The sequence below is a fragment of the Octodon degus genome, unplaced genomic scaffold (genome assembly GCF_000260255.1).
Source record: "Octodon degus isolate 3935 unplaced genomic scaffold, OctDeg1.0 scaffold00050, whole genome shotgun sequence".
NCBI classification, from domain to species: domain Eukaryota; kingdom Metazoa; phylum Chordata; class Mammalia; order Rodentia; family Octodontidae; genus Octodon; species Octodon degus.
In genome coordinates this window covers 9,311,233-9,338,351 of record NW_004524626.1, presented here as the reverse complement: position 1 = coordinate 9,338,351, position 27,119 = coordinate 9,311,233, and the positions used below count along the sequence as shown (strand labels likewise).

General features: G+C 53.9%; 1 protein-coding gene across 1 annotated transcript; it reads left to right on the top strand.

The window, feature by feature from the left end:
- Nucleotides 1-178: 178 nt before the first annotated feature.
- On the top strand, nt 179-26,880 carry Safb2 (scaffold attachment factor B2). The gene is made up of 21 exons (XM_023716809.1): nt 179-509; nt 1,604-1,691; nt 6,247-6,311; nt 6,391-6,600; nt 8,101-8,163; nt 8,740-8,767; nt 9,637-10,201; nt 10,622-10,671; nt 11,077-11,177; nt 15,211-15,360; nt 15,448-15,560; nt 17,592-17,722; nt 18,852-18,943; nt 20,731-20,867; nt 22,097-22,387; nt 23,139-23,288; nt 23,959-24,001; nt 24,346-24,476; nt 26,005-26,117; nt 26,205-26,271; nt 26,472-26,880. The coding sequence occupies exons 1-21, from the start codon at nt 324-326 to the stop codon at nt 26,617-26,619; spliced, it is 2,922 nt and encodes a 973-aa protein (XP_023572577.1). The 5' UTR covers nt 179-323; the 3' UTR covers nt 26,620-26,880.
- The last annotated feature ends 239 nt before the right edge of the window (nt 26,881-27,119 follow it).

Here is a 27,119-nt window from a genome sequence, read left to right as displayed (position 1 = left end):
CGCTCCCGATCGCGTGTGCACATGCGCAGTGAGCGCCTCGGCGAGCCGCGCGCAGGCGCGTTTCCCCTCACCGGCCTCCCGCCGGGGACAGCTGAGGCGCATGCGCGCTGCAGTGGCCGCGTCTGCGCGCTATGGCCGGGGACGGGCGGTCGGTCGGGGAGCGAGAGCGCCGGAGGCGGAGAGCGCTCGTGGGAGCGGTACGCGTGCGCGGCCGCAAAGCGGGGCGGGAGGAAGCGAGTGCGTTTTCCTCTTAGGCGGCGCCATTTTGTGCTCAGAACCGCTACAGCCGCCGGCGGTGAGAAGGCAGAGCCTCGGTAGCAAGGATGGCGGAACCTGTGGCAGGGTCGGCGGATTCGGGTCCTGGTACGGCTGTTCCGGGCTTGGGACCCTCGGAGGCCGGAACGCGGCGGCTCAGCGAGTTGCGGGTGATCGACCTGCGAGCGGAGCTGAAGAAGCGGAATTTGGATACCGGTGGCAACAAGAGCGTCCTGATGGAGCGGCTTAAGAAGGTGAGGTGGCGCGGGTACCTGGCCTGTCACCGCGCCCCCGGGACTTCGGGCGCCCCCGCGCCGCCGCCTTCGGGCCCCGGGGTCTCCGCTGTGTGACCTTGGCCGCTGCTGCTGCTCTCTGTGTCGCGCTTCCCAGCCTCTTGGCAGCCCCTTACCACAGGAGCGCTTCAGGGCTCCGGGTGCCTAGCGGAGTGACCCTGACATGCCCCTGGGCTTGGAGTGGACCCCTGAAGAGGTGACCTTGAGCGAGTGCTTCCCCCCACCCCGCACCTCAGTTTGCTTCTCTGCAGAACGGGCGTCAGAGGTGCATGCAGGGGGGCGGGGCTTGCCTACCCCAGGCCCTTTGCACCTTCCGTTTCCATCCCGGGCTCCCAGGGCTTCTGCGAGGAGCTCGCGGTCATCCTCGGAGCTGTAGGTGCTGTCACCTCACCGACTGCTCACAGGGTGGCACACCTGGGCCTATGCTTCTGCTCTTGGCTTCAGAGCAGCTGACACCTGTGTGAGGCTTGCAGGTGTCCACAGCAGAGACTCATGCTAGTGAGGACCTGAGGGTTTCTCAGGCCTGAAGTGGCCAGGAGGGAGGCCCTGAAATGCCTCGTAGAGAAAACTACCTGCCTGTCTTTGTCCCCGGGTCTTCTCGCCACAAGCCAGAGGTGTTGTCGAGCCCCAGCTAGCCCTGTCCCCAAGCCCTGCCGGGTGCAGCCCCTGGGTCACTCCTTGTCTCTGTGAATGACTTTACTGGGTTGTGAGCGGGTGTGGCAGTGCACAGCGGTGGTCTCCCCAGAAGCTGGAGGATCTTGGCAAGTGCAAGCTTGAGGCCAGCCTGGGCTTTGGTGGCGTGGAGACAAGTGGCCTTTCTGGGAATGCTCATTGACCCTGATTGTGCAGCAACGCTCACAGCACTCCTGTCCTTTGTCATTTGGGCCCTGGGTCCAGACAGAACCCATGCCTTGGACTTGCAGCCCACAGAACAGAAGCAGGGTCCATTGTTTGCAAGGAGTTTGCCTTTGTGTTCTGGGAAGTAGCCACTTAGGACAGGGTGTGCCCTGCAGCTGTTAATAAGTAACTGTGTAAAAATTTGTTTCTTCCTACAGGCTGTTAAGGAAGAAGGGCAAGATCCTGATGAGATTGGCATTGAGCTGGAAACCACAAGCCGGAGGACGACTAAGAGATGTGCTAAAGGTAGCCATGTGCCAGTACTTGGAGGATGAAGAGATTGGCACTGTGGTCTTGCTGGCCGCGCCACTGTGGCAGCCGCCGGCCTCCCCCTCTAGAAAACTGGTTCTCTCTGCTCCCTGCCCACTGGCTTTGTCAATCCTGTGTGACCGCCTGCAGGTGCTTAGTCCAGTTCACAGAGGTATAGGAGCAGGTCAGCCGCTGTCTTAGGAAAGGACAGAGCAAAGCTCCCTTGGCTAAGGTGGGCAACAAGCACTGCCTCTGCCAGGCTTCCTTCCTCCTTTGAAAAATTGATTGTTTGCATGGAAAATGCCGCCAACCTGAGGTGAAAGAACGACTAGCTTTCCTAGGGTCCAAAGTAGGTTGCTGGGATATTTGCACCCAGCCTCTGTTTTTACCAGTTTGTTGTCTTCTGTTTTTCTGTGCTGCTGGAAGCATACCCAGAGCCTTGCAGGTGCTAGGTGTGTGTTGTGCCACTGACTACATTGCCAACCCTCATGTTTTAAAAATCAAGATGTGGCTGGATGTGGTGACATAGGCTTGTACTACTAACACTGGGGAGGCTGAAGCGGGAGAATCACCATGAGTTCAAGACCAGCTTGAACTATGTAGTGAGATACTGTTTAAAAAAAACAAAAACGGGTGGTGGCATATGCCTATAATCCCAGCACTCAAGAGGCTGAGACAGAGTTACTGCAAGTTCAGGACCACCATGGGCTACACAGTGAGTTTAAGGACAGCTTGAACTACAAAGCAAGACTGTCTCAGTAATTGTTATAGGTTATAGGCACCTACAGTTTTTTGTTTTGTTTTGGTTTGGTTTTTTTTTTTTTTTTCCCCCCCCCCTGGGGGGGGGCTGGCACCGCACATGCCAGGGGTTGGACAGTAGTCCCCTAAGCTTGCCTAAGCAGGAGCTTTAGACAGCTGAGCTATCTTGCCAGCCCTATATAAGCGCTTAAATTTTTACCTAAGTGCTTCCTAGGATAGTCACAAACTGCATGTCCACCATCACTTATCTAGTCCTGGAATATTCTTGACATCCCAAGAGGAAACACCATTCCTTTAGTGGTCCCTCTCAGCCCCTCTCTACAACCTCTGGTACCCATGAATCTGTTTTTCAGTCTCTGTAGGCTATTGTTTTGGATGTTTCATGTGATGGGGATTGCACAGCATGGTGTTTCGTGTCAGTTTTTTCTATTTAGTGGTAGCTGTCCACTCCCAGCCATGTGTCTTGTGCCAGTACTTTATTTCTTTTTGTGGTTGACAGTTATTTTCAGAGATATCTAAATTCATGACTTCTAGTGAGAAGGACAGTTCTCACTTAAGACTTTGGGTGTCAGGGCCGGGGAGATGGCTCAGTGGAATAAGCGCTTCCCTGGCAAACGCAAGGGTCTGAGTTCAATCCCCGGTTCCGCCAAAAAAAAGACTTCAGGTGTCAGGCTTTGTTTTGTCTTTTATAGTACTGGGGCCCAAATGTTCTAAGCATGGGGTTCACTTTCTAGCTTGGACTTGTTTTCTGGAAGGTGCCATGTAGAAATTCTCCCAGCTGTTTTTGTTCCATTGCGGGGAGTACAAACAGCTGCTTAGAAAAAAAAAAAAAAGATACTCACTTGGGCCTGATATTGCGTGCCTGTAATCCCAGTGCTCAGGAGGCTGTGGCAGGAGGATTGCTGTGAGTGCACAGCCAGCTTGGATTACAAAGTGAGTTCTAGGCTATCCTGAACCACATAGCAAAACCCTGTCTCAAACAGGCACAAAGAAAGTGAAAAGCAATTCAGTGGTAGCCTTTCTAACAATATCCCTTTTTGAACAGCTTCTCCTATAAGAATTTCTCTGTAACATATCTGTTTAAAACTGGTGCAAATGTTTTGAAAGGTTAAGTTTTTCCTCTTAAGTTACATAAAGAATCCAAGTTAGGATTTATCTCTGAGGTGTTGCTGTGTCTTTGTTGTTCCTGGTTGGACTCTCGGCTGAGACCCTGAGCAGGTGGAGAATGGGAGAGGCTGGCACCCAAGAGGAACAGCTCCAGTGTCTCTACTGCGTGGAGGTGAATTAGCCACAGTCGGGAAGTGTGTTTGAATAATTGTGAGAAAAACACTTTTAAACCTACTTTGAACCCTAGCAGACAAGTGCTCTGAGCTCCATGCCCACTCATTTTTAAAAATTTTTGAGGGTTGAGGAGATAGCTAGTGGAATAAGTGCTTGCCTGACAAGCTCAAGGTCCTGAGTTCAATCCTTGGTGCCACCAAATAAAATAAAATAAAAATTTTGAGACCAGGCCTTGCTCATTTGCCCAGGCTGGCATCAATCTTGTGATCTTTCTGCCTCAGTCTCCCAGTGAAACTTTAACAGATGTGCTCATTTAAACGTGAGCCTCGGGACATCCTAACAGATGTCCTTGGCTCCTACCAGAAGTTTTTGTATTGTTAGAGAAACCCTTCACCAGAGGCTTGGTGCCAACTGTAGCTTTTAGCTTCAACCTCTTGTCTGGATTTCTAGATTGCAGCTCAGGTCAAATCATGACTGCTCCAGGGTGGTGGTCAGGAAAGGTCACCTTGAGTGCCCCTGGTAGGACAGTGTGGCCCTGGTGGGATTGGAAGGGCCTCCACTCCTTTAGAGAAGTGAGGAGAGGTGGGTGACCCAGATCCTTACAGGTCCAGTCTCCCACCAAGGGATGTAGGAGCTCCCTGGGCATGAGGGTCATTGTAGGAAGGCCAGGCCTCTCCAACTGGGGGCTTGTGACAAGAAGGTGTGCTTAGGAGGAGTCAGGTAGGGTCCCTGGGCTCCGAGGAGCACCTCCCCAGCACTGCCTCCCCTCCCCGGGCCAGAGTGGCCGAGTTTCTGGGTAGAAAGCCCTTCCCTACCATCTAGCCAGGCATGTTGGTTGCTGACTGGTGGGTGTTAAAAGACGACGATCTGGGGTTATGTTAGTGCCTGTGGGGCGATGGACTACATCCTGCTGTTGGCATCCTGAGCGGGTTGCACACAGCTGTGGAGACCTAGGAGCTGGTGCCGTTGGCGCATGGCTCCCACTGTGGCTTTGAAAGGAGAGGCTGTGTTTTGGTGTCTTGGGGAGTCAGGCTGTGGATGTGAAGTCCTGGTCTTGGGGTGGAACCGAACTGTCTGGTGTGGCTGGGCCTGTTCAGACCTGTGGGTGGCGTTGGGACAGGTGGTGGTGACCTGGTGCGCCCTGGCTGTTCGTGCCATGAGCTGCTGGGTTGTGAGTGCTCCAGTGTGGGCCTTTGAGAGTCACAGCACAATTTCTTCATACTTGGTTTTCTTAAACTGAGACCACTTAGAGGAGATAACTTGGGAAGTGTGAAAGCACACGTGAGCATGAGATTGGAGCCTCAGCGAGGCGGGGCTCTAACCCCCCTGGGATTTTGCTGTGCACTGTCATGTATTGTACAAATTTGATCTTGCTCAGTATGAGTACAAACACATTTGTGGAGTTTCTTCCTTTTTTAAATTTTGGTACGGAACTGTAAGCCAGAGCCTTTGCACTGAGCTGCTTTATTTTAAATCACAAATTTGCCCATGCTAGGTCCTAAATTGCCATCCTCCTGCCTTAGCCTCTCAGAGTTCTAGGACTACAGGTGTGTACCATCATACCCAGCACCTACCTATTTTTAATAAAAGTGGTTTTTGTGTATCTCAGTGCTTACCTCCTAAGTTTTTCCTGTGTCATTACTCTTCCAGAGCATAACCTTTTCAGACTATCCAGTCTGCATGGCACCCCTAGCTTTCATCTGCGTACCCTGGACAGGCAATATGACTGAGCCACACTCGGCTGACAGTGCCTATGCGTCACAGGGTGAGGGGCCCCTCCTTGGCCTCTACCTCGGTGCATTGGTAGGCCCCGACCGGAGCTGTCCACCTGTGTGTTGTGTTGTCGTCTGTCCATCTGTCCTTCTTCCGTCCATGGTGCCCCATCAAGGCTCCTATCTGCCCCTGTCTCCTAGCATTGAGCTTTAGGCTGTAGAATGGCTCTCATTTGAGCTTTCCACACTGTCACCCAGCACCCTGAAAGCTGACTTGCAGCAGAGGGTAGGTGCATCTTAAGACCAGGAGACATGGGAGCCCAAGAACTTTTCTCCTCTCAAGTCAGGGTTTCATTTTGTCTCCTCTGGCCCTGCAGAGGAGCTCCCGCAACTCTTGAGTCATTCCTCTGTTGTCCTAAAATGCCTCTGCCACACTGCTTGCAGAGACTTGCCAGGCTGCAGAGTGACAAGGGCAGAGCACCTGTCGCCTCACCTGGGCTGCAGAGAGCAGCAGCCAGCTGGACACGCAGCCTGCGTGGCTTTGGTGGGGTTGTCTTTGGAAGTGTTTAGCTGTCTTGTGAAAATCTCAAAGCTTGGATCAGTCAGTGAGGTCTTTGTCTCCCTGTCCTCGGTGAGGGCTTTCCTGGAGCACAGGTAGAGATATGGTTCAGGTGGCAGCGCAGATCCTAGGCTTCTCCCTGAGATGTGTCCTAACTGAGATTGAAGAACGCTTATCAGGGTAACTACGTAGGAAGCCAGCACTTGAGTGTTACCTGACCAAATGGTTCTTCTATAATTAGGACAAAAGATGGGGGAGGAAGGCACGGAAGACAATGGCCTGGAAGAAGACTCCAGAGATGGGCAGGTATGTGGTATCCCAGAGAACAGAGTAGCACCCAGATGCTTTCTGCCATGGTGGCTGATGCGCCGTCCTCCCCTTGCAGGAGGAGGTGGACCCATGTCTGGAGAACCTGCAGAGCATGGACATGGTGGATATGAGCGTGTTAGATGAGACTGAAGCTGAGGACAGCAGTGCCCCAGATTTTGGGGAGGAAGGTGGTGGCGAGGACAACATTCTTGATTCCTTCTATGACAGTAAAGAGTACGTGGCTGCGCAGCTGGGACAGCTTCCAGCTCAGCTCTCGGAACACGCTGTAGGTAACTTGGAGACGCGTGGTATGCGCTGGGGCCAGGGCTCTGTCCCCGGGGAGAGCTCCACCAGCCCCATGAACCCCGTTTGCTGTCTAGCCCTGCCTAAATAGACCTGGCGAGTATTTTTAGGATATTTTGGCAGGGAGACTCTTTCTAAACGTGTAAGTTATAAAATGGAAGGCACGCACAGTTAAAGATAAGTTTTTCCATTTAAGAGAGTGTTTTTGGACAGCTTTTTTTATTTTGAGACAGGGTCTTCTCAAGTTGTTCGGGCTGACTTTGAATTTTTGATCTTCCTACCTCTGTCTTCCGAGTAGCTGGGATGACTCATGCCAGTATGTTTGGCTCAAGAAATAGTATGTGGGCCTTTGCATCGGGGTATATTCCTGGCCCTATCTGGGTTTTTGTTGTTGTTGTTGTTGCTGTTTTTGTGATACCAGGGATTGAACTCAGGACCACGCTTGCCAGGCAGTATGTTTTATTTTGAGATAAGGGTCTCACCAAGTTTCCTGGGTTGAGCTTCAGCTCACGGCCTCCCTGCCTTAGCTTCCCAGAGTACTGGGATGACAGGCATACACACGTCCAAAGCCAGCTGATTGATATTTTAATTGACTGACCTTTCATGGCCAGCTCCTATAGCTAGGGTTCTCCTGTTGTTATACCTAGAAAATATGACAGTTTTCCACTTTGGGGGAAGTGTTTTTTAACTGTACTGTAACCTTATCACCAGCTGCAGATGCGCACGCCTCGGTGGGGTTTGGGGCGTGGGCAGAGGACACCTCAAGCCCTAGCAGCCTAGGTGCCTCCTTGGTTGGCGCTGCTTGGGAGTTTCTGTGCCTCTGAAGTGTGTGATTGCTGTCTCATGTTGTGGTTTCTGGAGGCGTCTTGGTCCTTGGTTCATGTTTGGAGGCAGACAGAGGGATCTTTTTTCATATGAACAGATGAGGGTCTTCAATTTTGGTGGACTTAAAGGTCACACTTTCTCTGTTACCTAAAAAGGAACGTGAGCCACTTAAATATGTGTTGTGCCAGATGTGGTGGCGCGCACCTGTAATCTCAGCACAGAGGCTGAGGCAGGAGGATTGCTAGCATATCAAGGCCAGCCTCGGCTATATATAGCAAGACCCTGTCTCAAAAAAAAAAGTTAGTCTTAGATAAAGCAGCCTACACCCAATCATCCAGCTATAGTATTTGTTGTCTACAGGTGTAATCCACTTGGTCATTTGGGGTTGTCAGGGAAACATAGTTAGGGCACACGTCAGTCGCCAGTTCACAGAAACTGCCTGGCCAGCTCATTTTCCCTTTGTTCATCCAGGGCTAGGGCGAGCACCACTGGGGTGTGTGCTGCAGCAGGGAGGGAGTGAGGAGCAGTGGTGGAAGGTGGCCAGCAAACGACAGGCCTGAAACAGCTGTGAACCCAGGTGGCCTGGACAGTAGGGAGGTGGCAGGCTTGGTGCCGCAGCACTAGTCTCCATAGAGTGGTCTTCGTTTCCTCTTTTCAGGTGGATGGGGAAGGCTTCGAGAACCCTTTGGAAGCTTCGTCATTGGACTTCAAAGTAACTCCGGTGAGCTGCTGAGGGACTCTGTGGTGCTAGAGACTGATGAGTGTGCATTTTCCAAGCCATGTGGAGAGGGTGTGATGGTGGTGGGTTGGGTGCTAAGCTAGTCCTGCCTCAGCGCACACCACTAGTAGGGTTGTTCTGCGTCCCAGAAGAACCCTGTGGCGGAGTGAGGTGAGCACGGTGCAGGCAGTGTGAGCTGTGCAGAGGGCCTGGCTGTAGAAAGAGGGGGCGACTGGGCGTCAGCAGCGTAGGCAGGTTTTCCTCGCATAGCTGTGTAGGGCAGGTGGTAACCAATGGCTTCCTGTGTGATTGACCTGTGCTGTCACCCAAGAGCCTTGGCCAATTACAAGGGCCACTGTGTGTAGCATTCGGACCCTGGCTTAGCTCACCACCTGGGACTGCCACCAGGCACCGAAGGCTGGTCTCTCTTGTGGGTGAGGTGAGGGTGGGGCAGAAGAAAGAATTCCCAGAGCAGGTCTTCGATCGCAGTTGTCCGGGGTTGTTCTCACTGGGAGAATGTTGTCTGGGGTTTCTAAAGCGATGTGTAGATCTGCTATTTTTCTTCTCTTTTTAACATAGGAAATTGAAGAGCCTCTCTTGGAGCCAGGTACTGATAAGAGAGACGCGACAGTCTGGTTTGGAAGTTTTCCACTAGTCCTATTTGAAAGCTGTGGTATGGTCTTGTAAATCACCCTCGTGGTGGACAATCCAGATCGTATGAGGATCAGAGATTGGAAACCCATGCATATCACCAGATCTGTGGGCGTGCTGTCCGGGCTTCTCTAGGCAAATGTGTGTGAGACACAGGGATGATTTTCATCCTTGCCCACACAGTGTCATTTAAGTAATGGCCCCCATGATTCCGCCGTGTGTTTCTACACACGAAACAGATCTTGTGATATTTGGCCGCAGTCGTTTGGTTCACACAGTTGAGGCAGGCTAAGCTGGTGTCAGGGCTCGCGCCACCCAAGAAGGGACTGGATCCCCGAAGAGAAGAGCAGGGTTTCTTCATGAAAGCTCCCAACCTGCTGTTACCCCCCATTGGACTGCCTTTCTCTCCCGCCAAAGACAGAAGAGGCTCTGCTGAACTGTTCACTAACTGCAATTCAAAGACACGGGAAGTTGAGCTGTTCCGAGAACAGTGATTGGTTTGGTTCTGCACTATGGACATTGGACAGTCATTCGGAAGACCGAGACTCGAAGAAAACCCAGAATGAAGAAGGCTGTGGCAAAGCAGCCAGTGGTTTAGGGGTTCAGTCTGGGGCCTTTTCTCTCCCCTGTAGCTAGAGGCTGGCGTCGCAGTGGTGGAGTGCAGGTAGTGTACAGTGTAACTATGTGTACCCGCGGGTTTTCCAATCTCTGTGTAGCTAGCGGTGCTCTTCGTGTTAGTGGCAGCCGTGCCAGTTCCACATTTGTGATTGCTTTATTTCCCTGGTAATTAAACCTTGTGCCATTCTATTCCTGTTAAATCCGTAGAAAATGAGAAAATACTCGACATTTTGGGGGAAACTTGTAAATCTGAGCCAGTAAAAGAAGAAGGTTCCGAGCTGGAGCAGCCATTTGCACAGGATACAAGTAGCGTGGGGCCAGACAGAAAGCTGGCGGAGGAAGAGGACCTTTTTGGCGGCGCCCACCCGGAAGAGGAAGAGGAGGAAGAGCAGGAGCAGGAGGAAGAGGAGGAAGAGGAGGAGGAGGAGGGAGATTTAGATTTGGCCAGCGAGTCAACACGCGCTCAGTGGAGCGAGGCAGACACCCTGTTAGCGGTAGTGAAAAGGGAGCCCGTGGAGCAGACAGGCGAAGGCGCGAGGACGGACTGTGAGCCTGTAGGGCTAGAGAAGCCAGTTGAGCAGAGTAGCGCGGCCTCCGAGCTGCCGGAGGCCTCCAGCCAGGAGCTGGCGGAAGCGGCCACGGAAGCCCCGAGCCCGGAGCCCCGAGATAGCAAGGAAGACGTGAAGAAGTTTGAGTTTGACGCATGTAACGAAGTCCCTCCGGCTCCTACTAAAGAGTCCTCAGCCAGTGAGGGCGCTGATCAGAAAATGAGGTTTGTTGTTTCTCAGTTTTAGACCAGACGCTATCTCCTTTTCATTGGTCATTATGACACACATAAGCTGTTTTTCTGCAATTGGCCAGCCAGACTGCTGAAATTGTAGTTTTACTTCCAAACAGTTTTATTTCTCTGTGTGTTTTTAATGGGTGATTTGATTTCTTTTGTTTTTCTCAACCTACCATGGTTGTGTTCTTAAATGGATATTGTTACCTTTAGCTTAATTGAATTGACTTTTACAAATCTGACATTGTAGATTTTGGGTCAGATTTTCCAACATAAGCTTGCAAAGGTGCCTTTTAAGATTTTTTTCAGACTAATATTCTGGTAGGTATTCAGTTTTAGCACATATCATGCATTTAATTTAGTTCCCTTTCATTTTTTTCCTGTATGAGTAACATTAACTTTTGTCTCTAGCTCTTTTAAGGAAGAAAAAGATATAAAGCCAGTCATTAAAGATGAGAAAGGTAGGATTGAACATATGTGCTGCGGGTCACAGGCCCGGAGTTGTGTTGGGAGGAAGGGCTGTGGACGTTCTGCTGTTTGTTGTGGGCTACGGGACTTTACCCTTGGTGGTTTCTGCAGAGCTGAATGTTAGTGTTTGGGGGCATCTGCATTTTGTTTCCATCCTGTTTGTCACTTACTAGATAGTGACAGTTGCATCCTAAGCTGGGAGGATGGGCCTTTGCAGAAGCCGTTCTGCCTGTGATTATCTCAAGGCTCCCCCATTGCAGAGCTGGCCTCTGAATCCTGCCACCAGTGTGGGCAGGAGAGGCTGGGCTTGGCATAGTGAGGGCTCCGAGGGCCGTGGTGCGAGGCAGTGGTGTTCTCTGCCCCTGAAGCTGTGTGTGACAGCCTCCTCCTTGTGCCAGGCCGCATCAGCAGCAGCTCTGGACGGAACCTGTGGGTCAGCGGGCTGTCTTCCACCACACGTGCCACCGACCTCAAGAACCTGTTCAGCAAATATGGAAAGGTATGTGCCTGGCATGTAGCTCTGATGACCCACTGGTCTGACTTATGCAAACTGGGTCCCATACCCATACCCAGAAAGAAGAAACTTGAGAGCTCACCTTAGCAATTTCATTGGTTTTTCTTTTTTTCTTTCTCTCTCGCTCTCTCTTTTTTTTTTTTTTTTTTTTTGCAGTACCAGGGATTGAACTCAGGGCCTTGTGCTTGCCAGGCAGGCGCTTATTCTACTGAGCCATCTCCCCGGCCCTATTGGTTTTCATATTAAAAAAAAAAAAAAAAGGCTGGGCACGTTGTCATACGCCTGTCATCCCAGGTTGTATAGTTCAGTGCAGAGGTCCTGGGTTCAATTCCTGGTATCACCAAAGAGGTGAAGAGGACCCAGAGCCCTCATGTTTGCATGCATCATATTCCCTGGTTCCAAGCGGCGAACATCATAGGGAAAGGCTAGGGATCCTCAGGCCTTAGCCCAGCTTAGATATGGTATGCAGGGACGATCCAGATGTTCCTGTGCTTCCTAGTCATTTGTCTTCCAGAAGCAGCTGTCTTCTGACTCAGGCAAAGCCGAGTGCTGGTGTGCTGCTCCTCCTCAGCAGTAAAGGTCTTGTAGTCGCCTGTGGTGTGCTGTGCAGGAAGCTACACAAACATTGCCAGGTCCAGATGCCTGCTATGGGAACCCTCAGGGCAGTTGGGAACAGTGGCATTCCCCAGGTGTGCCAAGGGAGCGCTCTTCGACTTAGCTTTCGTCACTGCCCTGGTCCTTGGGTGCCTAGTGCAGCAGCCCCTGAGGCACTGCTGTTGGCAGCTTAGAACCTTAATAGTGTCAAAATGGTGCGGGGTCAGGGCTGGCAAGATAGCTCAGCAGACTAAGTGCCTGCTTAGGCAAGCACAAGGACCAGGGTTGGTTCCCCATCACCACATGCAGCCCTGGTCCTGCCCCAGGCACGCTGAGCCAGCCACTGAGACCAACCATGGTGGCGCGCGCGAGCTGCATAGTGAGACCCTGTATCAAATACATTTTTTTAAAGAAGTGTAGGATCCAGGGCAGAGTGCTATGGTTTTGTGAAGTCTCATTCCTCATTGTATGTCCATCACCCGTTGAGGGTGACTTAAGCCAATAGGACCTCAGAAGGATTCGTCATCCTGAATTTTTATAGCAGTGAGTTATAAGGAATATGTAGGGAGGCCACAGAGCCACTGGTGTCCTTCCCCCAGTGTTTCAGGTAGCTTCCTCCTCCACATGCACTGCTGGGGAAGTAAGCAGCCAGCTTTGTGGCCAGGGTCCTAGTGGATCAAGTGCTGTGGTAGGAGCACAGGGAGGCGTGCATGTGTGCCATGTGAGAAGTGGCACAGGCCACCGCCATCACTAGGACGGGGCTGGGGAGGCAGCTGTGGCAGACCACAACACATGGCATAGGAAGGTACCAGCGGGGGGCCCCAAGGATGCAGTGTTGGAAGGGCCTGGGGCCAGAGGGCAGGGTGGGGACCTGGGAGCTGCGCTGTTGGTCACAGCACTAGATCTCCTGTGCCAGCGATCACACTCTTACCTCTGAGCTGGCTCCATCCTTGCTTGGCCTCTGTGGAGTTTCATTGCTGATACAAATACTGTGCCCATGTCCCTCAGTGTCAGGCAGGCCTAGACAAGGTCCACAGGGGGCAATGGCTTGCTGCAGCTGACCAGTCTTGAGGCGGGATATGAAGCTGGACTGCCTTCCCAAGTGCTTGCTGCTTTGAGTGCCTTAAGGGAAAGTGCACTGTTTGGCAATACTGGGGGTGGAGGATACTAGGGGTGGAGCCAGGGCCTTGAGCATGCTGGGTAACTGGGTAGGCGCTCGCTCCCACCCCAGAAAGATGCAGTTTTTATTTGTTTTTATGTATTTAGTACAGGGTTGGCAAGGTCTCCCTACACAGATCGGACTTGTAGTGATCCTGTTTTCAGCCTCCCAAGCTCTGGGATTACAGGCATGCACCACTACGCCCAGGCTTGTTCAGGGCTCAGCGTGCCCGCCCTGGGCACTGCAGGCTGTGGTGGAACTTATCTTTTTTGGGGGGGGGGGCGCTGGCTCAGAATGCCTTCAGGGTATGTTTGGCTGGCTGGAGTTGTGGGGATCGAACCACAGCAACCTGAGGCTGACTGCTTTTTTGAAGCAGCCACTTAAACAACTGAGCTAAGGGGCAGGCCTAGTGGACTGAGTCTTTACCTGACTTTTGTCCTATTAGCTATAAATTTTCCTTTTTTTTTGTAACTTTTTCAGCCCAATAATGAGGATTGAACCCAGGTCCTTTACGCTGAACCATAACGTCAGCCTTTTTTTCTTTTTTTGAGACACAAACTTGCTAAATGCTGAGATTTTAGGAAAGTGTCCCCATGCCTGGCTGTAGTTGTTTTCTAAGGATGACAATGCATACCTTATATTTCCAAGTGCTTTATGTTTGTGTGAGTGTAAGAACTTGACAGAGGGGCTGGTGAGATGGCTCAGTGGTCTAAAGCACCCATTTAGAACAAGATTAGCAAAGTACAGGGACCGCGGTTCAATCCCCCAGCACCACATGCCAGCCAGCCCCGCCCCCTGGTGGGCTGAGCTGGACACACACACACACACACACACACACGCAAATTTAAAAAAAAAAAACTTGACAAAAGCAGATTTATTTGCCTTCCCCTCTCCCAGTCTGATTTGTCAATGTCTTATACTCTGTACCTTTTTTGTTTTTGTTGGCACTGGGGATTGAACTCCAACCTTGTACATGCAGGCAGGTGCTCACCCTCTGACCTATATCCTCAACCCCAGCACTCCATGCCTTTCTGGCTTTGTTTTGTTTGATTTCTTGTGTTCAACAGCTACCTTAGGACTTGAACTTTAAGGCTCCTTGAACTTTAAGGTTACTTCCAATCTTATCTGATTTTGAGATAGGGTCTTGCAGAGTTGCATAGGTTAGCTTGAACCTGTGATTCTCTTGCCTCAGCCTTCTGAGTAGCAGAGGTGACAGGTGTGTGTCACCACATCTGGCTGCAGTAACTTCTTAATCCTTAACTGCTAATTCTATCTTTTTTGAGTCTGTTTATGTTGATTGGGTCTTTCTTCATTGCGGGCTACCATTTTCTTCTAGTGAAGTTTGATTGGTATCCCATGTAATGGATTTGCCCTGGGGTGCCATTGTTATACTTCTTTTTCTCTAGGACACAGCCCAGTCGCTTGGGCACAGCTTGCACCTTCTCAGCCTTGCTTTTATGATTCGGAACATGGGCTGCCCAGCAGCCCTTCACTAAGGTCTAATGGACTCACTGCTAGGGCGATGTCCTTCTGAGTATTCTGCCTAACATCCTTTGAATTGGAGGCTTATGGATGCCCCCAGCTCCTGGAGGAGTGAAGCGGAGCCCAGGGGTGGGTCTCTGTGCTCCTGTGGCTGATTCCCTTGCCCACCTGCCAAGTGAGGAGGAGCCCTCTGCAGCTCCCCTCTAAAGTCTGCCACTCAGATCTGCAGTTTTTCTGAGTTGGTCTCAGAATCTCAACTCTGTCTCCTCAACTCTAGGAAACCTGCCTCAGTTTCTCCTCCCAGGGTGGGGTCTGTAAACTGCAGGCAGAAGGAGGGACAAGCATGGGCTCCCTTAGGATCACTATCGTGGGTACCCTGAGGTCCAGGCTCTGAAGGTGTCAGAGCCATCCTCCCTCCAGGTTTGACTTGGCTCTGCTGCAGGGCCCCTCGGGCTGGAAGCGGAAGGCCTCCCTGCTGCAGGCACCTGGCCAGTGTGAGGCCCGTCTATCCATGAGAGCGAGGGGCAGCTGTGGCCCAGCATTTGATCTTTAGCAAGTTGTGGGTGGGGAAGTTGAAGGAGATTTTCACCGTGAGGGCTGATCTAGTGTCCGAAGTGCGTGTATTCTGATAGATCTGGACTCATTAGAACCAGTTTTATAGCTAATTATGAAGAACCCCATTGGTATGAAAGCAGAAAGTGTAAACAATCCTGATTGTCCATTGATGGCTGCTAATTCTAAGCTAGCCATTCATGTGAGAAAAAGAGCTCCCTTTTCTCGAAGGTTATCGGTGCCAAGGTGGTGACCAATGCCCGCAGTCCTGGGGCCCGCTGCTACGGCTTTGTCACCATGTCCACACCTGAGGAGGCGACCAAGTGCATCAACCACCTGCACAGGACTGAGCTGCACGGGAGGATGGTCTCGGTGGAGAGGGTGAGGCTACTGTCTTCCACTGTGACTTAGAGTTGGCAAGCGACAAGCCCTGGTCCCCACATCATCTTCATGCATATTTTGTTTCAGGCCAAAAACGAACCTGCTGGCAAGAAGCTGTCAGACAGAAAAGAATGTGAGGTGAAGAAGGAAAAGTCATGCAGTGCTGACAGGCATCACCCCGTGGAGATCAAAGTTGAAAAGTAAAGTGGCTTTCACAGACTTCCTGTCAGGGTCCCAGCGGGAGGCGGGGCCCAGCCCTCTTATCCCGTGAGTGAGCCTGTTTCCATCTGAGCAGCTTCGCGTTCTGGTCTCTTTGTGCAGTTTCAGCCTTTTAGAGCTTTTAGTTGTGACCTTTGCCTTTCCATGGGTGCAGGTAATCCCTGCAGATGTGGCATCCTAGCGCATGGTGGCATTTGAAAAACACCAACCTAAAATGAAATCATCTTGTTTTCATTCTAACTGTCTTGGGTCCTGGCTTGGCATCATTGCTCTGTTTGCCTTTATTTTTATGCCCTTCTTGCTTTGAACCATTGAAGATGCCAAAAACCCAGTTTTCCAAAGGTGAAGCACCATCAGGGCACCATGGCCCAGAGTCTGTCTGCCCTGAGTGACCTTGAGCTGGCTGGCTGTGCTATGCACAACAGACATTGGGGATTGCGTCACTTATGTCAAAAATTAACGATATCTTGGAGCTGCTACAAGTGCACGGGGTGGGCACCCGTGGCCTGTCCTGGATGGTAGGTTTGAGATGTATAAAGCCAAACTGCTGCATACCTATAATGCCAGCACTCAGGAAGCTGAGGGAGGAGGATCAGAGGGGGTTCAAGGTCAGCCTGACCTATATTGTGAAACCCTGTCTCAACAAAAACAAAAAACTGGAGCTAGCGAGATAGCTCAGTGGACTAAGTGTCTGCTTAGGCAAGTACAGGGACCAGGTTTGATCCTGGGCACCACAGGCTGCGCTGAGCCGGCCAGGCATGGTGGCGCTGGGGAGGTTGAGACAGGAGGATCACTATGAGTCCGAGCTGCGTAGTGTGACCTTGTACTGAATACATATTTTAAAAAAAAAAAAAAAAAGGCTGAGGGTGTAACGGGTTAGAGCACTTGCCTAGTGTGTGGGAGGCCCTGGGTTCCATCCTTGGCATCACAAATCAAAAAAACTGCCTTTGGGTACTTTACCAGAAAGTGAAGCCTTCTAATCTTTGTTTTCCTTCAAATAAGCACTGCAGTTAACCTTTTTCATTGTAAGACTTGCCATACTCTTCCGCACTTGATGTGCCGTTTGAAGGCTCCAGATTTGGGGGTGGCCAGTCACAGGGTGCAGGGCCTGGCCTCGGGCTCACTGTGCTACCGTGCAGTCTTTGGTAGCAAATGTTTTCTTTACGTTGCATAAAAATAGTATTTCAGGGGCTGGAGAGATGGCTCAGTGGTCTAAAGCACCTACTTGAAACAAGCTTGGCAAAGCACAGGGACCACGGTTCAATCCTCCAGCACCACATGCCAGCCAGCCCCGCCCCCTGGTGGGCTGGGCTGGCCACACACACACGCGCGCGCACACACACACACACACACACAATAAATGTTAAAATTAAAAAAAAAAAAATAGTATTTCATCATACGTAGTACAACAGATTTAGAACGTACATCTAACCCATCCTTAAATAGCTGGAGAGTTTCTTTTTCACACCTGCACATCTGTCGCACATCTGTCTCACATCCACTCATCTTGGAGAAGCAGGGGATCCAAGCTGGGATGTCCTGTATATATGTATAGTACTTATCTGAGTGACAGCACAGGCTTCATCTAAAAAGGGTTTTGCCAAGGGTGTGACACAGATGCGTAACCCTAGCTACTGGGAGGTGGCAGCCAAAACCTCAGGGCAAGCCTGGGGAACTCAAGAGAATCCCAGTCTCTAAAAAGGGCCAGGGGTAGTGATACACACGCCGCCTGTCACAGGTCAGCTCGGTCCCAGCCTGGGCTCCATAGCAAGCAAGAGCCAGTGAAGCCCTTGGGGAGGGCATCCTGGCTTCAGTCCCCACTCCCAGCCACCGACAGGGACAGAGGCCGAGGCCTGGGTGTGGCTCTGGTGGAGGGCTTTCCTGGCCAGGGGGAGGTCCTGGGTTCTGTGGTTTCCTGCTCCTTCACAGTTGTTTGCTGCCTCTGTGAGGGTTAGGGCCACTTTTGTGGTGGGCACTGTAAGCTCCAGTGTGGTGTCCGTATTTGTAAATAGGACTGTCATCAAGAAGGAGGAGAAGGTTGAAAAAAAGGAGGAGAAAAAGCTGGAAGACATTAAAAAGGAAGAAAAAGATCAAGATGAGTTGAAATCAGGACCTGCAAACCGGTCCAGAGTCACTAAATCAGGTGACAGTGGGGTCTTGTAAGCGGTGCAGGGCTTGGGCGGGCGGGCGCCTAGATGGTGCAGCCCTGGGGCTTGTTCTTCAGGCTGAGCCTTGCCCAGTGTGGTGGCTTTGCCAGGTTCCTGTTCCCTGTCTGGAGTGCCCTGAGGGCTGCAAGCTGTGGAGGAGCTCTGGGTGCCTAAGTGCACTGATGCTGGGGCAGGAGGACGCCCCCAGTCTGGAAGCAGGGTCCTCCTGGCTCTTTGCAGCTGATTTGGTCAGTTCTGCAAGTGTGGGCCAGCTTATGGTAGGGGGCACCATAGTCCCAACTGCGGGAGGCCGAGGCAGGACAACTGATGGAGTCAGGAACTGAGGCTGGCCTGGAGGACATAGCAAGACCTGGTTGCTTATGAAGAACAGAGAAAACTGAAATCTGACAACATGCACACTCAAAGAATTATGTTAGGAAGACACCAGTTCTGTTGTTGTTTATAAAAGTTTATTGCACTCTGTTCAGACAGATTTGTGTGCAGCTCCTCATGTGTGGCAGAAAATAAACCAAAGCCCCCACCCCGCTCCCCGCAATCCCTAAAAAAGACACAGAGCCCGGCCACCTGGAGTGCCACGAAACGGATCAGCTCAGCGCCATTTAGAGCTGAGTGTTTGGGGTAATTTACCAGCAATCTCTTGAGTAACAGGCTTTTCAAATGTTCCGCATCACATAAATTGCCCCAAACAAGTCCCTGTTATGCATAGAGACTGCCTGCCTTGCTGTGGGCCTGGGCAGCTCTGCTTCATGAGTGCCTGCTGCTGAGTCAGGAGTGGTGGCCCAGCTGGCACAGCATTCCTGTGGGACAGCCACATGCCATCTTAGCACCTGAGCCAGGCCCCAGTGTCCTTCAGGGGTGGGGGGTGTAGAGACATGGGTGGTTTGCAGAGGGAGGTGGTGGAGTCCTGCGGGGTGGTGCGTTCCATGCACAGGGTGGCAGTGCACTTCCTCGGGACATGGGACCCGCCTGTCCATGCCCAGGCCGCTCTGCCTCTAGGCTCCCTGCTGTAGGGTGTGCTTGGTGTCACAGTGAGGGGGAGACAGGAGACAGGGCCGTGGGGGCGGAGCTGCCTGCACATGCTGATGGCTGCCTGTCTCCCTGAAGGAAGCAGAGGGACAGAGCGGACAGTGGTGATGGACAAGTCCAAGGGCGAACCCGTCATCAGCGTGAAGACCACCAGCAGGTCCAAGGAGAGGGTGAGTCCCACGCTCGGGGAGCCAGCCCTGTGTCTGCCCCAGAGCGTTCTCTTGTCTCCCTTAGGCAGTACTGTGGGTTGAACACGTGGAGCTACGTGCTTTGCCCTTTTGTTGAGACAAGGTCTCACCAGTTTCCCGGGGCTGGGCTCCTGATCCCGGGGGATAAGGTGTGTGTCATGGTGCTCAGCTCCCTTCCCCCTTTGGGATTCTGCGATGTGCTTGTGCTCAAGAGGCCTGACGGTAGCTCCTCGTCGTGTGTGTGTGTGTGTGTGTGTGTGTGTGTGTGTGTGTAGTGCTCAGCGAGGCCCTGGCCTTCTGCAGCGCACGTCCCCGGCTGGCTCCTGGAGTGACTGTCTACAAGGCAGAGCGGGGTCACCTCGCTGCACCTGGGTGGTCTTGTAGTTGGTGTTGGGTTAACCAGAGGGAGTGTCTGCACAGCATCCTAAGGTACCTCGTTTCTCAAGTGTTCCCACAGCCAGATAAAACCAAACTTATTTTATTCAAAAATAGTGCATGCAGCCCAGGTGTGGGGAACGTGGCACACACCTGTAATTTCAGTGCTTGGGAGGAGGAGGAGTGCCACTACTTTGGGGGCAGCCTGGTCTACATAACTTGCGACCAAAGAAAATAAATGAAGGTCTCAGCCTCTGAGCTGCGGGGTGTTCATGTGGAAACATGCTCACTACAGGCTGTGGGCTGGGTGTGGTGTGGCAGTGGGAGGCCCTGGTCCCACCCCACGGTATCACGGAGCCGAAAGGAACGCTGAGGCCGGGGGTTCTGCTGTGCAGCAGCTCTCATTTTCCTGAGTTACACAGAGACCACGCAGTACAGAGGAGTGCAGGGACAGCACCAGCAGAAAGAGCCCGTGGCCTGGAGGTTTATCTTGGTGTTTCGTTTGATAGCCAAGGCTGGTCTTGAACTTGCAACAGTTGTCTTGCCTCAGCCTCCTGAGTGCTGGTATAACAGGCATACACCACTATGCCTGGCTGCTTAACTGTTTTGTGGCTAAGTCTGTGTCTGCCTGTTCGGGGGGAAAGGGGAGTATTGGAGGATTGAGCCCAGGCCAGCCACGCTGAGATCTATCCCCTGCCCTTTATAAATTTTATTTTCAGACACAGGGTCTCACTAAGTTGCCCAGGCTGGGCTTGAACTTTTGATCCTCCTGCCTCAACCTCCCAGTGCTGGGCTGACAGGCATGTGCCACCCTGAGCTACATCCCCAACCCAAATTAAATATCTTTTGGCTGGGCATGTTGGTTCACACCTGTAATCCCAGCTCTAAGGAGGCTGAGGCAGGAGGATTGCAATGAGTTCTATGCCAGCCTGGGTGATAACAGTGATTCCAAGCCAGGGTGAATGATATAGCAAGACCCTGTCGTTAAAAAAAGGGGGGGAAAGTATTTTTAAGCAGCTAAACAATAAAAACATAAAAATTGGGCCAAGTACTTGGTTAAACATCACAGTTGTTCGGCAGGCTGAGGCAGGAGAACTTACTGCCCGTTGGGAAGCCAGCCTGTGCAGTAGGCTGCAAGCTCCTCGCAGTGCCCCCCGGCCCCCACAGCGTGCTGCTTTTCGAGCTTTTCACAGGCCCCTATCACATCACAGGGCAAGTTTCTTTTCCCACGTGTAACAAAAGTACAGCCTCACTCCTTCTATCAGCCGAAATGTACCTGGCACCTCAGATCTTACCCTTTCGCCATGGTGCAAGCGTTCAGGACCCCAGTTCCTGAAACACACAGTGTGTTGCTATTGTCTGCAGTCCTGTGATCCGTTGCTAACTCCAAACAGAGCTCCAAGAGTCAGGATCGCAAATCGGAAAGCAAGGAGAAGAGGGACATCTTGTCCTTTGATAAAATCAAAGAGCAGCGGGAGCGAGAGCGGCAGCGGCAGCGGGAGCGCGAAATCCGGGAGACAGAACGGCGGCGGTGAGTAGCAGTGTAGGGGTCCAGGGCGGTGTCCCTTTCCCCTGCTGTGCACAGGTGTCATCTCTGTGGCCCTTTGTTTCCCCGACTCATGACAATGGCCTCAAACTCTGCAAAGACCATTTTTGCCCTTGGCATCTCCCCGGGTGCAGTGGAAAGCCCACACCTGGGGAGGTCACAGGAGCGGGTCCTGCTACAGAGGACGCGCACCAGCCCTGCCCCGCCTGGCGTAGTGCGAAAGCGGGTGTCACCTCCGCCTGGACCTTTAACCATGACAGAGTTCCCTCTGTATTTCTCAAATGCCACTTGCTAAGGAGAAAAACCCTTCCTAGAAGCCATGCGTGGTGACGCACGCCCATCGCCACAGCACCCTGGGAGGCTGAGGCAGGATGCCAAGTTTGAGCCCAGCCTGCACAATTCAGCAGTCAGAAATAAAGTCTAAAAAAGGCTCCAGGGGCCAGGGAGATGATTCAGTAGAATAAGCACTTCCCTGGCAAGTGCAAAGGCGTGAGTTCAATCCCCGGTTCCGCCAAATAAAATAAAAAAGGCTCCAGATTCTATCCCCAGTACGGCCAAAGGAAAGAAGTCGGGTTTCCCTGGTGCTGTGGCTGCAAGTTCTGTCCCTTGGCCAGGTTGTCGAGCCTGGTGCCCACAAGCAGGAACCTCTTCCAGCAGGGCTGTGTGTGTACTTCTTCCTGTATAACTGGCTGTTTTTGGTCCTGGTTTTTGGCTCAACCTTTGCAGGCATAGGGTGTGAGGGGACAGCTGTGGCCTGAGCGACTGCATCCAAGGTGCTGTGGGAATGGGGAAGATTTGATAGAGGTTGGGGGTGCGTTTGGGTGTGGCCATGGCCTGGACAGATAGGACAGGCTCTGCTGTTTCCAGGACACTTGTGCACATGGCTGGCAGGGCCTTTCCTGCCATTCCCAGTGCGCGCATCTTTTGCCCGGGGCCCTCACTGCAGAGCCAGCTGGGGACGCTTGTGCGTGGAGTACCCCGTGGTTCTGGTTTAGGGGTTGTGCAGTTCTCTGGCTGGGGTGCGTAGCCTGTGCACCAATTGCTGCAGGGGTTTCCCTGCATGTGACTGTCACCCAGGACACTACTTCTTCTGGCCCTGTCCTGGTGTCTCTGAGCCAACTTGTCAGTCTGGGCTGCTGTGCCCATGGCAGCCACCTTGGCCCTGCGAGGCCAGGTCCCAGCTGGGCGCCGGCACTGACGCCCGTGCCCCACAGGGAGCGGGAGCAGCGGGAGCGGGAGCAGCGGCTGGAGGCCTTCCATGAGCGCAAGGAGAAGGCGCGGCTGCAGCGTGAGCGCCTGCACCTGGAGTGCCAACGGCAGCGGCTGGAGCGTGAGCGCATGGAGCGGGAGCGGCTGGAGCGGGAGCGCATGCGTGTGGAGCGCGAGCGCAGGAAGGAGCAAGAGCGCATCCACCGCGAGCGCGAGGAGCTGCGGCGCCAGCAGGAGCAGCTGCGATACGAGCAGGAGCGGCGGCCCGCTCTGCGGAGGCCCTATGACCTGGACAGGTGAGCAGTGGTGCAGCCCCCTCTAGCTTGTGGCTGAGGGCCATCCCAGGGTTGGTGATGGAAGCCAGGGCCAGCCCTGTGCTCGGCCTGCAGCCCTGCGCCTGGCGGGGTCACTGGCCCAGAGCAGCCCAAAGTCCATGGAGCCTGGCGCCAGGCTGCTCTCTCCTCTGGTGGCCTTGGAGGCAGAGGCAGGGGTGGTGCTGGAGGCGCCTCCAGTTCAGAAAGTAGGTTTATTGGCCTCCAGCTTCTCTGAGCTGCCTAATTGAGGGTCACTGTCATTCTTTTCCCCCCTTGAGCCTCCTTTTCTAGTGAAAACCGGGGAGAGGATAATTGGATGCCTTCCTGAGCCGCATGCACTTCTGCGCCACCTGATCTCCTCTCTGCTTCTGCACAAGCCCAGAGGAGCTGGTGTCTGCGAGGAGGCGGGGAGTGGGAGTGTGGTCCCTGGAGTAGCGCTCGGGGAGAGCCCAACACTCCATTCCCCCTGTGTCTGAGCCCACCCGAGCATCAGGTGTCCCCACCCTTGTGATGCAGTTAGCTCCCAGCTGTTCCCCTTGGAGGTGACAGGAGTCTGTGCCTGCTGGCGGTTTGGGGCTTTTAATTTGTCAGATCAAAGCATCAAGGCTGGAGCGTTTAGCGATCTGCCCTGCAGGACTCTTAAATGATGATGGATCTGGGGAGAGTGCCGCCACTACCTTCCCTTCCCTCATTCTCATTCTCATTCTCAATGAGATTTGCCTTCTCTTTCAAACACAAATAGGAGAGAAGATGCTTACTGGCCAGAAGGAAAGCGTGTGGCCCTAGAGGACAGGTACCGTGCGGACTTCCCCCGGGCTGATCACCGCTTCCATGACTTTGACCACCGCGACCGCAGCCAGTACCAGGACCACAGTGCCGACAGGTCAGTGCTCTGCAGCTGCTGGGAATTTGAGGTCACTTTGGTCACCGCCCCCACTGGGCTCTGCCAGGCCTGGCGCAGGGCGGCCCCATGCCAGGGACCCACTGCGGACACTGGAGTCACTGCTCCTGTCCTCCTGATGACCACAGGTGGGGAAGGGCTAGGGGATAGCAGGGGCCACCCCAGGAGTGCACAGCCACGTCGGACTGCCAGGTGGTGCCATTCCCACACCATTTTCTTTTTTTTTTAACTCACCTTTTTCTGCTGTCACTTTTAAAGTCCCTCCTCCAGAGTGAGATCTGGCTCTGGTAATAGACGGCCTGGCCGTCCAGGCTGGGTGCTGCGCTCCCTGGGCAGCAAGGCCCAAGCCCTGGCTGCTCGTAGCTCTTCTTTCTGGGGGGCGAGGCAGGGCTGCAGGGTCACAGCCACCAGGCAGCGAGGAGTGAGTTGCTGAGACCCTGCTGTCCAGGACACTCGACTTGCTGCCTGCAGAGGAGCATTCGCCCGCAAGCAGCTCTTCTTGGAGCTGCGTGCTTTTCCCCAGGCCCATTTGTTCTGGGCTTCTGCTGTGAGAGCAAGCATCTCACATATCTTCACACTGGCGTCCTGGTGTGGCCTGCAGGAGTGTCGGTGTCACCGGCTGCAGCTACAGTGAGCCCTGTTCCTTTTGCAGGAGGGAAGGGGGCCGGCCAGGGATGGGCGAGCGGGATGGGCAGGTGAGTGGGCGCGAGCTGTGGGCTGTGCGCTTGTTGCTGGGGGTCCCGCCCCACCTGTCTGCCCTGCTCCGGGATGTTCTCTGTTAGCTCCTGTGCCAGGGGCAGGGACAGGATAAGCATGCCTGTGGCTAAGGAAGGTGGGGTGGGCACCAGCTTGATGGCTTCTAAGGTGGTTCTGTCTCCAGGAGGACAGGAGCATCCCCCTGGTGCTCTAGGCACTGTGTGGCATGGAGGGGGCGGGGGTAAGTGGCAGAGCCCGCTGTGTGCACGGTGTCTGGATGAGGCATGCCTGCCCAGGCCAGGGCGAGTATGCAGATGGTTGCCCTGTCCTTCCCTCCCTGCAGCACTATGCAGACGATCGCCATGGCCACAGTGGACACCCCGAGCGCCACAGCCGGGACTCCCGTGATGGCTGGGGGGGCTACGGCTCTGACAAGAGGCTGAGTGAAGGCCGGGGGCCACCCCCACCTCCCAGGTGAGGGGGCTGCTCAGCCTGTGATGAGGTCACTTCTCCCAGCTGTCTGCCCCATCCCCCATCCTCCATCCTGCTATGGGGTCACTGGTGGGGATCTCCTCCTGGGTGGGGGACGGGGTCTCTGTGGGGAGCTGAGACCCGGGCTGCAGGGTCTGTGCATGTCCTTCCAGCTGGCTCAGCACTCAGCCTCTTGGGCAGTCTGAGGCGCCCACGGGCCCTGGCTCTGGCTGTCTCCATGCCTTGAACCTGCATGCCTCCTCCTGTGCCCTCTGTCTTGGTGAGGGGTCTGTGTCTCATCGAGGTACCGCCTAGGTACAGCCAGGATGGCTGTCCCTTCCCCTGTGGCTTTGACTGGGGACCCCTCTGCTTTGGAGCTGTGCTGGGTGCTCCCCATTGGTCTGAAGTCAGTTTGGGGGGCGCAAGCTCTCACAGGCAGCTGCTTAGCTCTGGATCTAAGTGCTGGTGGGGATGAGAGCGGATTACTCGGTCAGGGCCACTGCCTCTAGGGCCTGCTGCCTGGGAGGGGGCTGGGCGGTGGATTTGCCTGTTATTGGTGTGTTTTCTTTCTTGGTTTGGTTTGGTTTTTGCAGTACTACTAACTTAGCCCTGACTAGGGCACACACCCTCCACTGAGCAGCATTTCCAGCCTTTTTAGGGTGTTTGAGGCCAGGGGTGGCACACACTCAGTGCAGCACTCAGGAGGCTACGGCAAGAGGATGGAGTTAGGTTGGAGGACAAGACTGTCTCCATGGGGCCGGGGAGGTGGCTCAGTGCAATAAGCGCTTCCCTGGCAAGCGCAAGGGCCTGAGTTCAATCCTTGGTTCCGCCAAAAAAAAAAAAAAAAAGCCTCCATCTCCAAAAACAATCCCAAAAAACAAAACAAAATATTTCGAGACAGGGTTTCAGTACCTTGTCCAGGCTGGGCTTGAACTTGTGCTTCTGCTTCATCCTTCCCAAGTACTGGGATGATGGGTTCACCATGGTGTCTGGCTTGCGGCTTCTTAAAAACAGCTTTAAAGGATAATTCACATGCCATACAGCTGTAATCATTTAAAGTGCACGCTAGGGGCAGGGGTGGATGGCTCAGTGGAATAAGTGCTTCCCTGGCTAAGCGCAAAAGCCTGAGTTCAATCCCCGGTTCCACCAAAAAAATAAAAAAATAAAGTGCAGCTAGTGTCTTCTAACCAGTGCTACAGTGCATTTGATCTTTTCAAGCCGGGCACAGTGGCTGACCGAGTCCAGTCATTGCAGCTACTCAGGCCAGGGCAGGATTGTAAGTTCAGGGCCAGCCACGTGCTAGCCCCCAGCACCGCGCACTTCTTGTTGGGAGTCGCCTGTCCTGGGTCTTTCCTGTCCAAGGAGGCCCCTACCCAGTGTCCAGTGTCTGCCTCTGGATGGCTGCTTGGCGAGTCACTGGGGTGCGCCTGGGCCCTGGCCCTGTTGGACTCTAGTGCGTCTGGCCGAGTCCGCGCCTGTCTGTGTGGAGCTGGCTGCCTGTGCAGTCTTTGACTGCTTTGTCTTGGCACAGGGGCGGACGGGACTGGGCTGAGCACAACCCACGGCTGGAGGAGCCCCCGGCACGTGCCTGGCAGGGCGCCGTGGACGCAGGCGCGGTGGGCCGGGAGCACGCACGCTGGCCAGGTACAGCGTGGGGCAGCAGGGGGGCCGCGCAACGGGGGAGGGGGAAGGGGAGGGGGAGGCAGGGTTTGCAAGTGGCTTCTTTTTCAGGTACCGAGCGGGGCCTGTCTGGGCCCTCCGGGCCAGGGCACACAGCGAGCCGGGGCGGTGTGGCCGGGTAAGCAGCACATGCAGCCCTGGCTTGGTCCCCTCCTCCTGCTGTCCACTCCTGCATGTCTAATCACTTGCACTGGGGATGTTTGGAAAAGAAACCGGGGAACAGCTTAGCAAATAGCCCTGTGCAGGGACCTCAGCGGGGTGGGGTGCGGTGACTCCCCAGGAAGTGAAGCAGTGCCTTGAGGGACCCCTCTCTCCTAGGCGCGGCGGCTTTGCACAGGGCGGCACGCACTCCCAGGGCCATGTGGTGCCCGGCGGAGGCATGGAGGGCGGCGGAGTGAGCGGCCAGGACCGGGGCAACAGGGTCCCGCACCCCCACCCGTACCCCCACTTCACCCGCCGCTACTAGACTGCCACAGCCTGCAGGGCGCCCAGGGGGCTACGCCCACACCGTTGACCACCACGAGGGCCCTGCGCGCACAAGCAGCTCTGCCCTGCGCTGCGGCTCGGTGCAATGTGAACTCACTCTTTTTTTAATAAATGTGTTCTTGTTCTGCCGTTTTTAAGACAAGGTTTCTGTTAATGAGGCATTCCATTTTCCATTAATAAACGTTTACAGTTCGCACTCCTGTGTGTGGTAAGCCGGCCGCCTGCGCCACCTGGGCATGTGAGGCCAGGGTGGTGAGCCGTGCGTAGGGCCACGTCCACGTACGCGTGACCAGAGCGCACGTCTCACTGCCACAGCCTTGGCTTTTCCCCTTCAGTGATCTTTGAACAAAACAATACACGAGGGCCCAGCCGGGCCTTGGGCTTCCTGGTCCCAAGCCCAGGCCTGCAGCCGCAGAACTGATGCAGAGCTGGCTGTTTGCCCCCCACCAGCTGCTGGGAGTGGGCCGTCGCGTCCCAGCC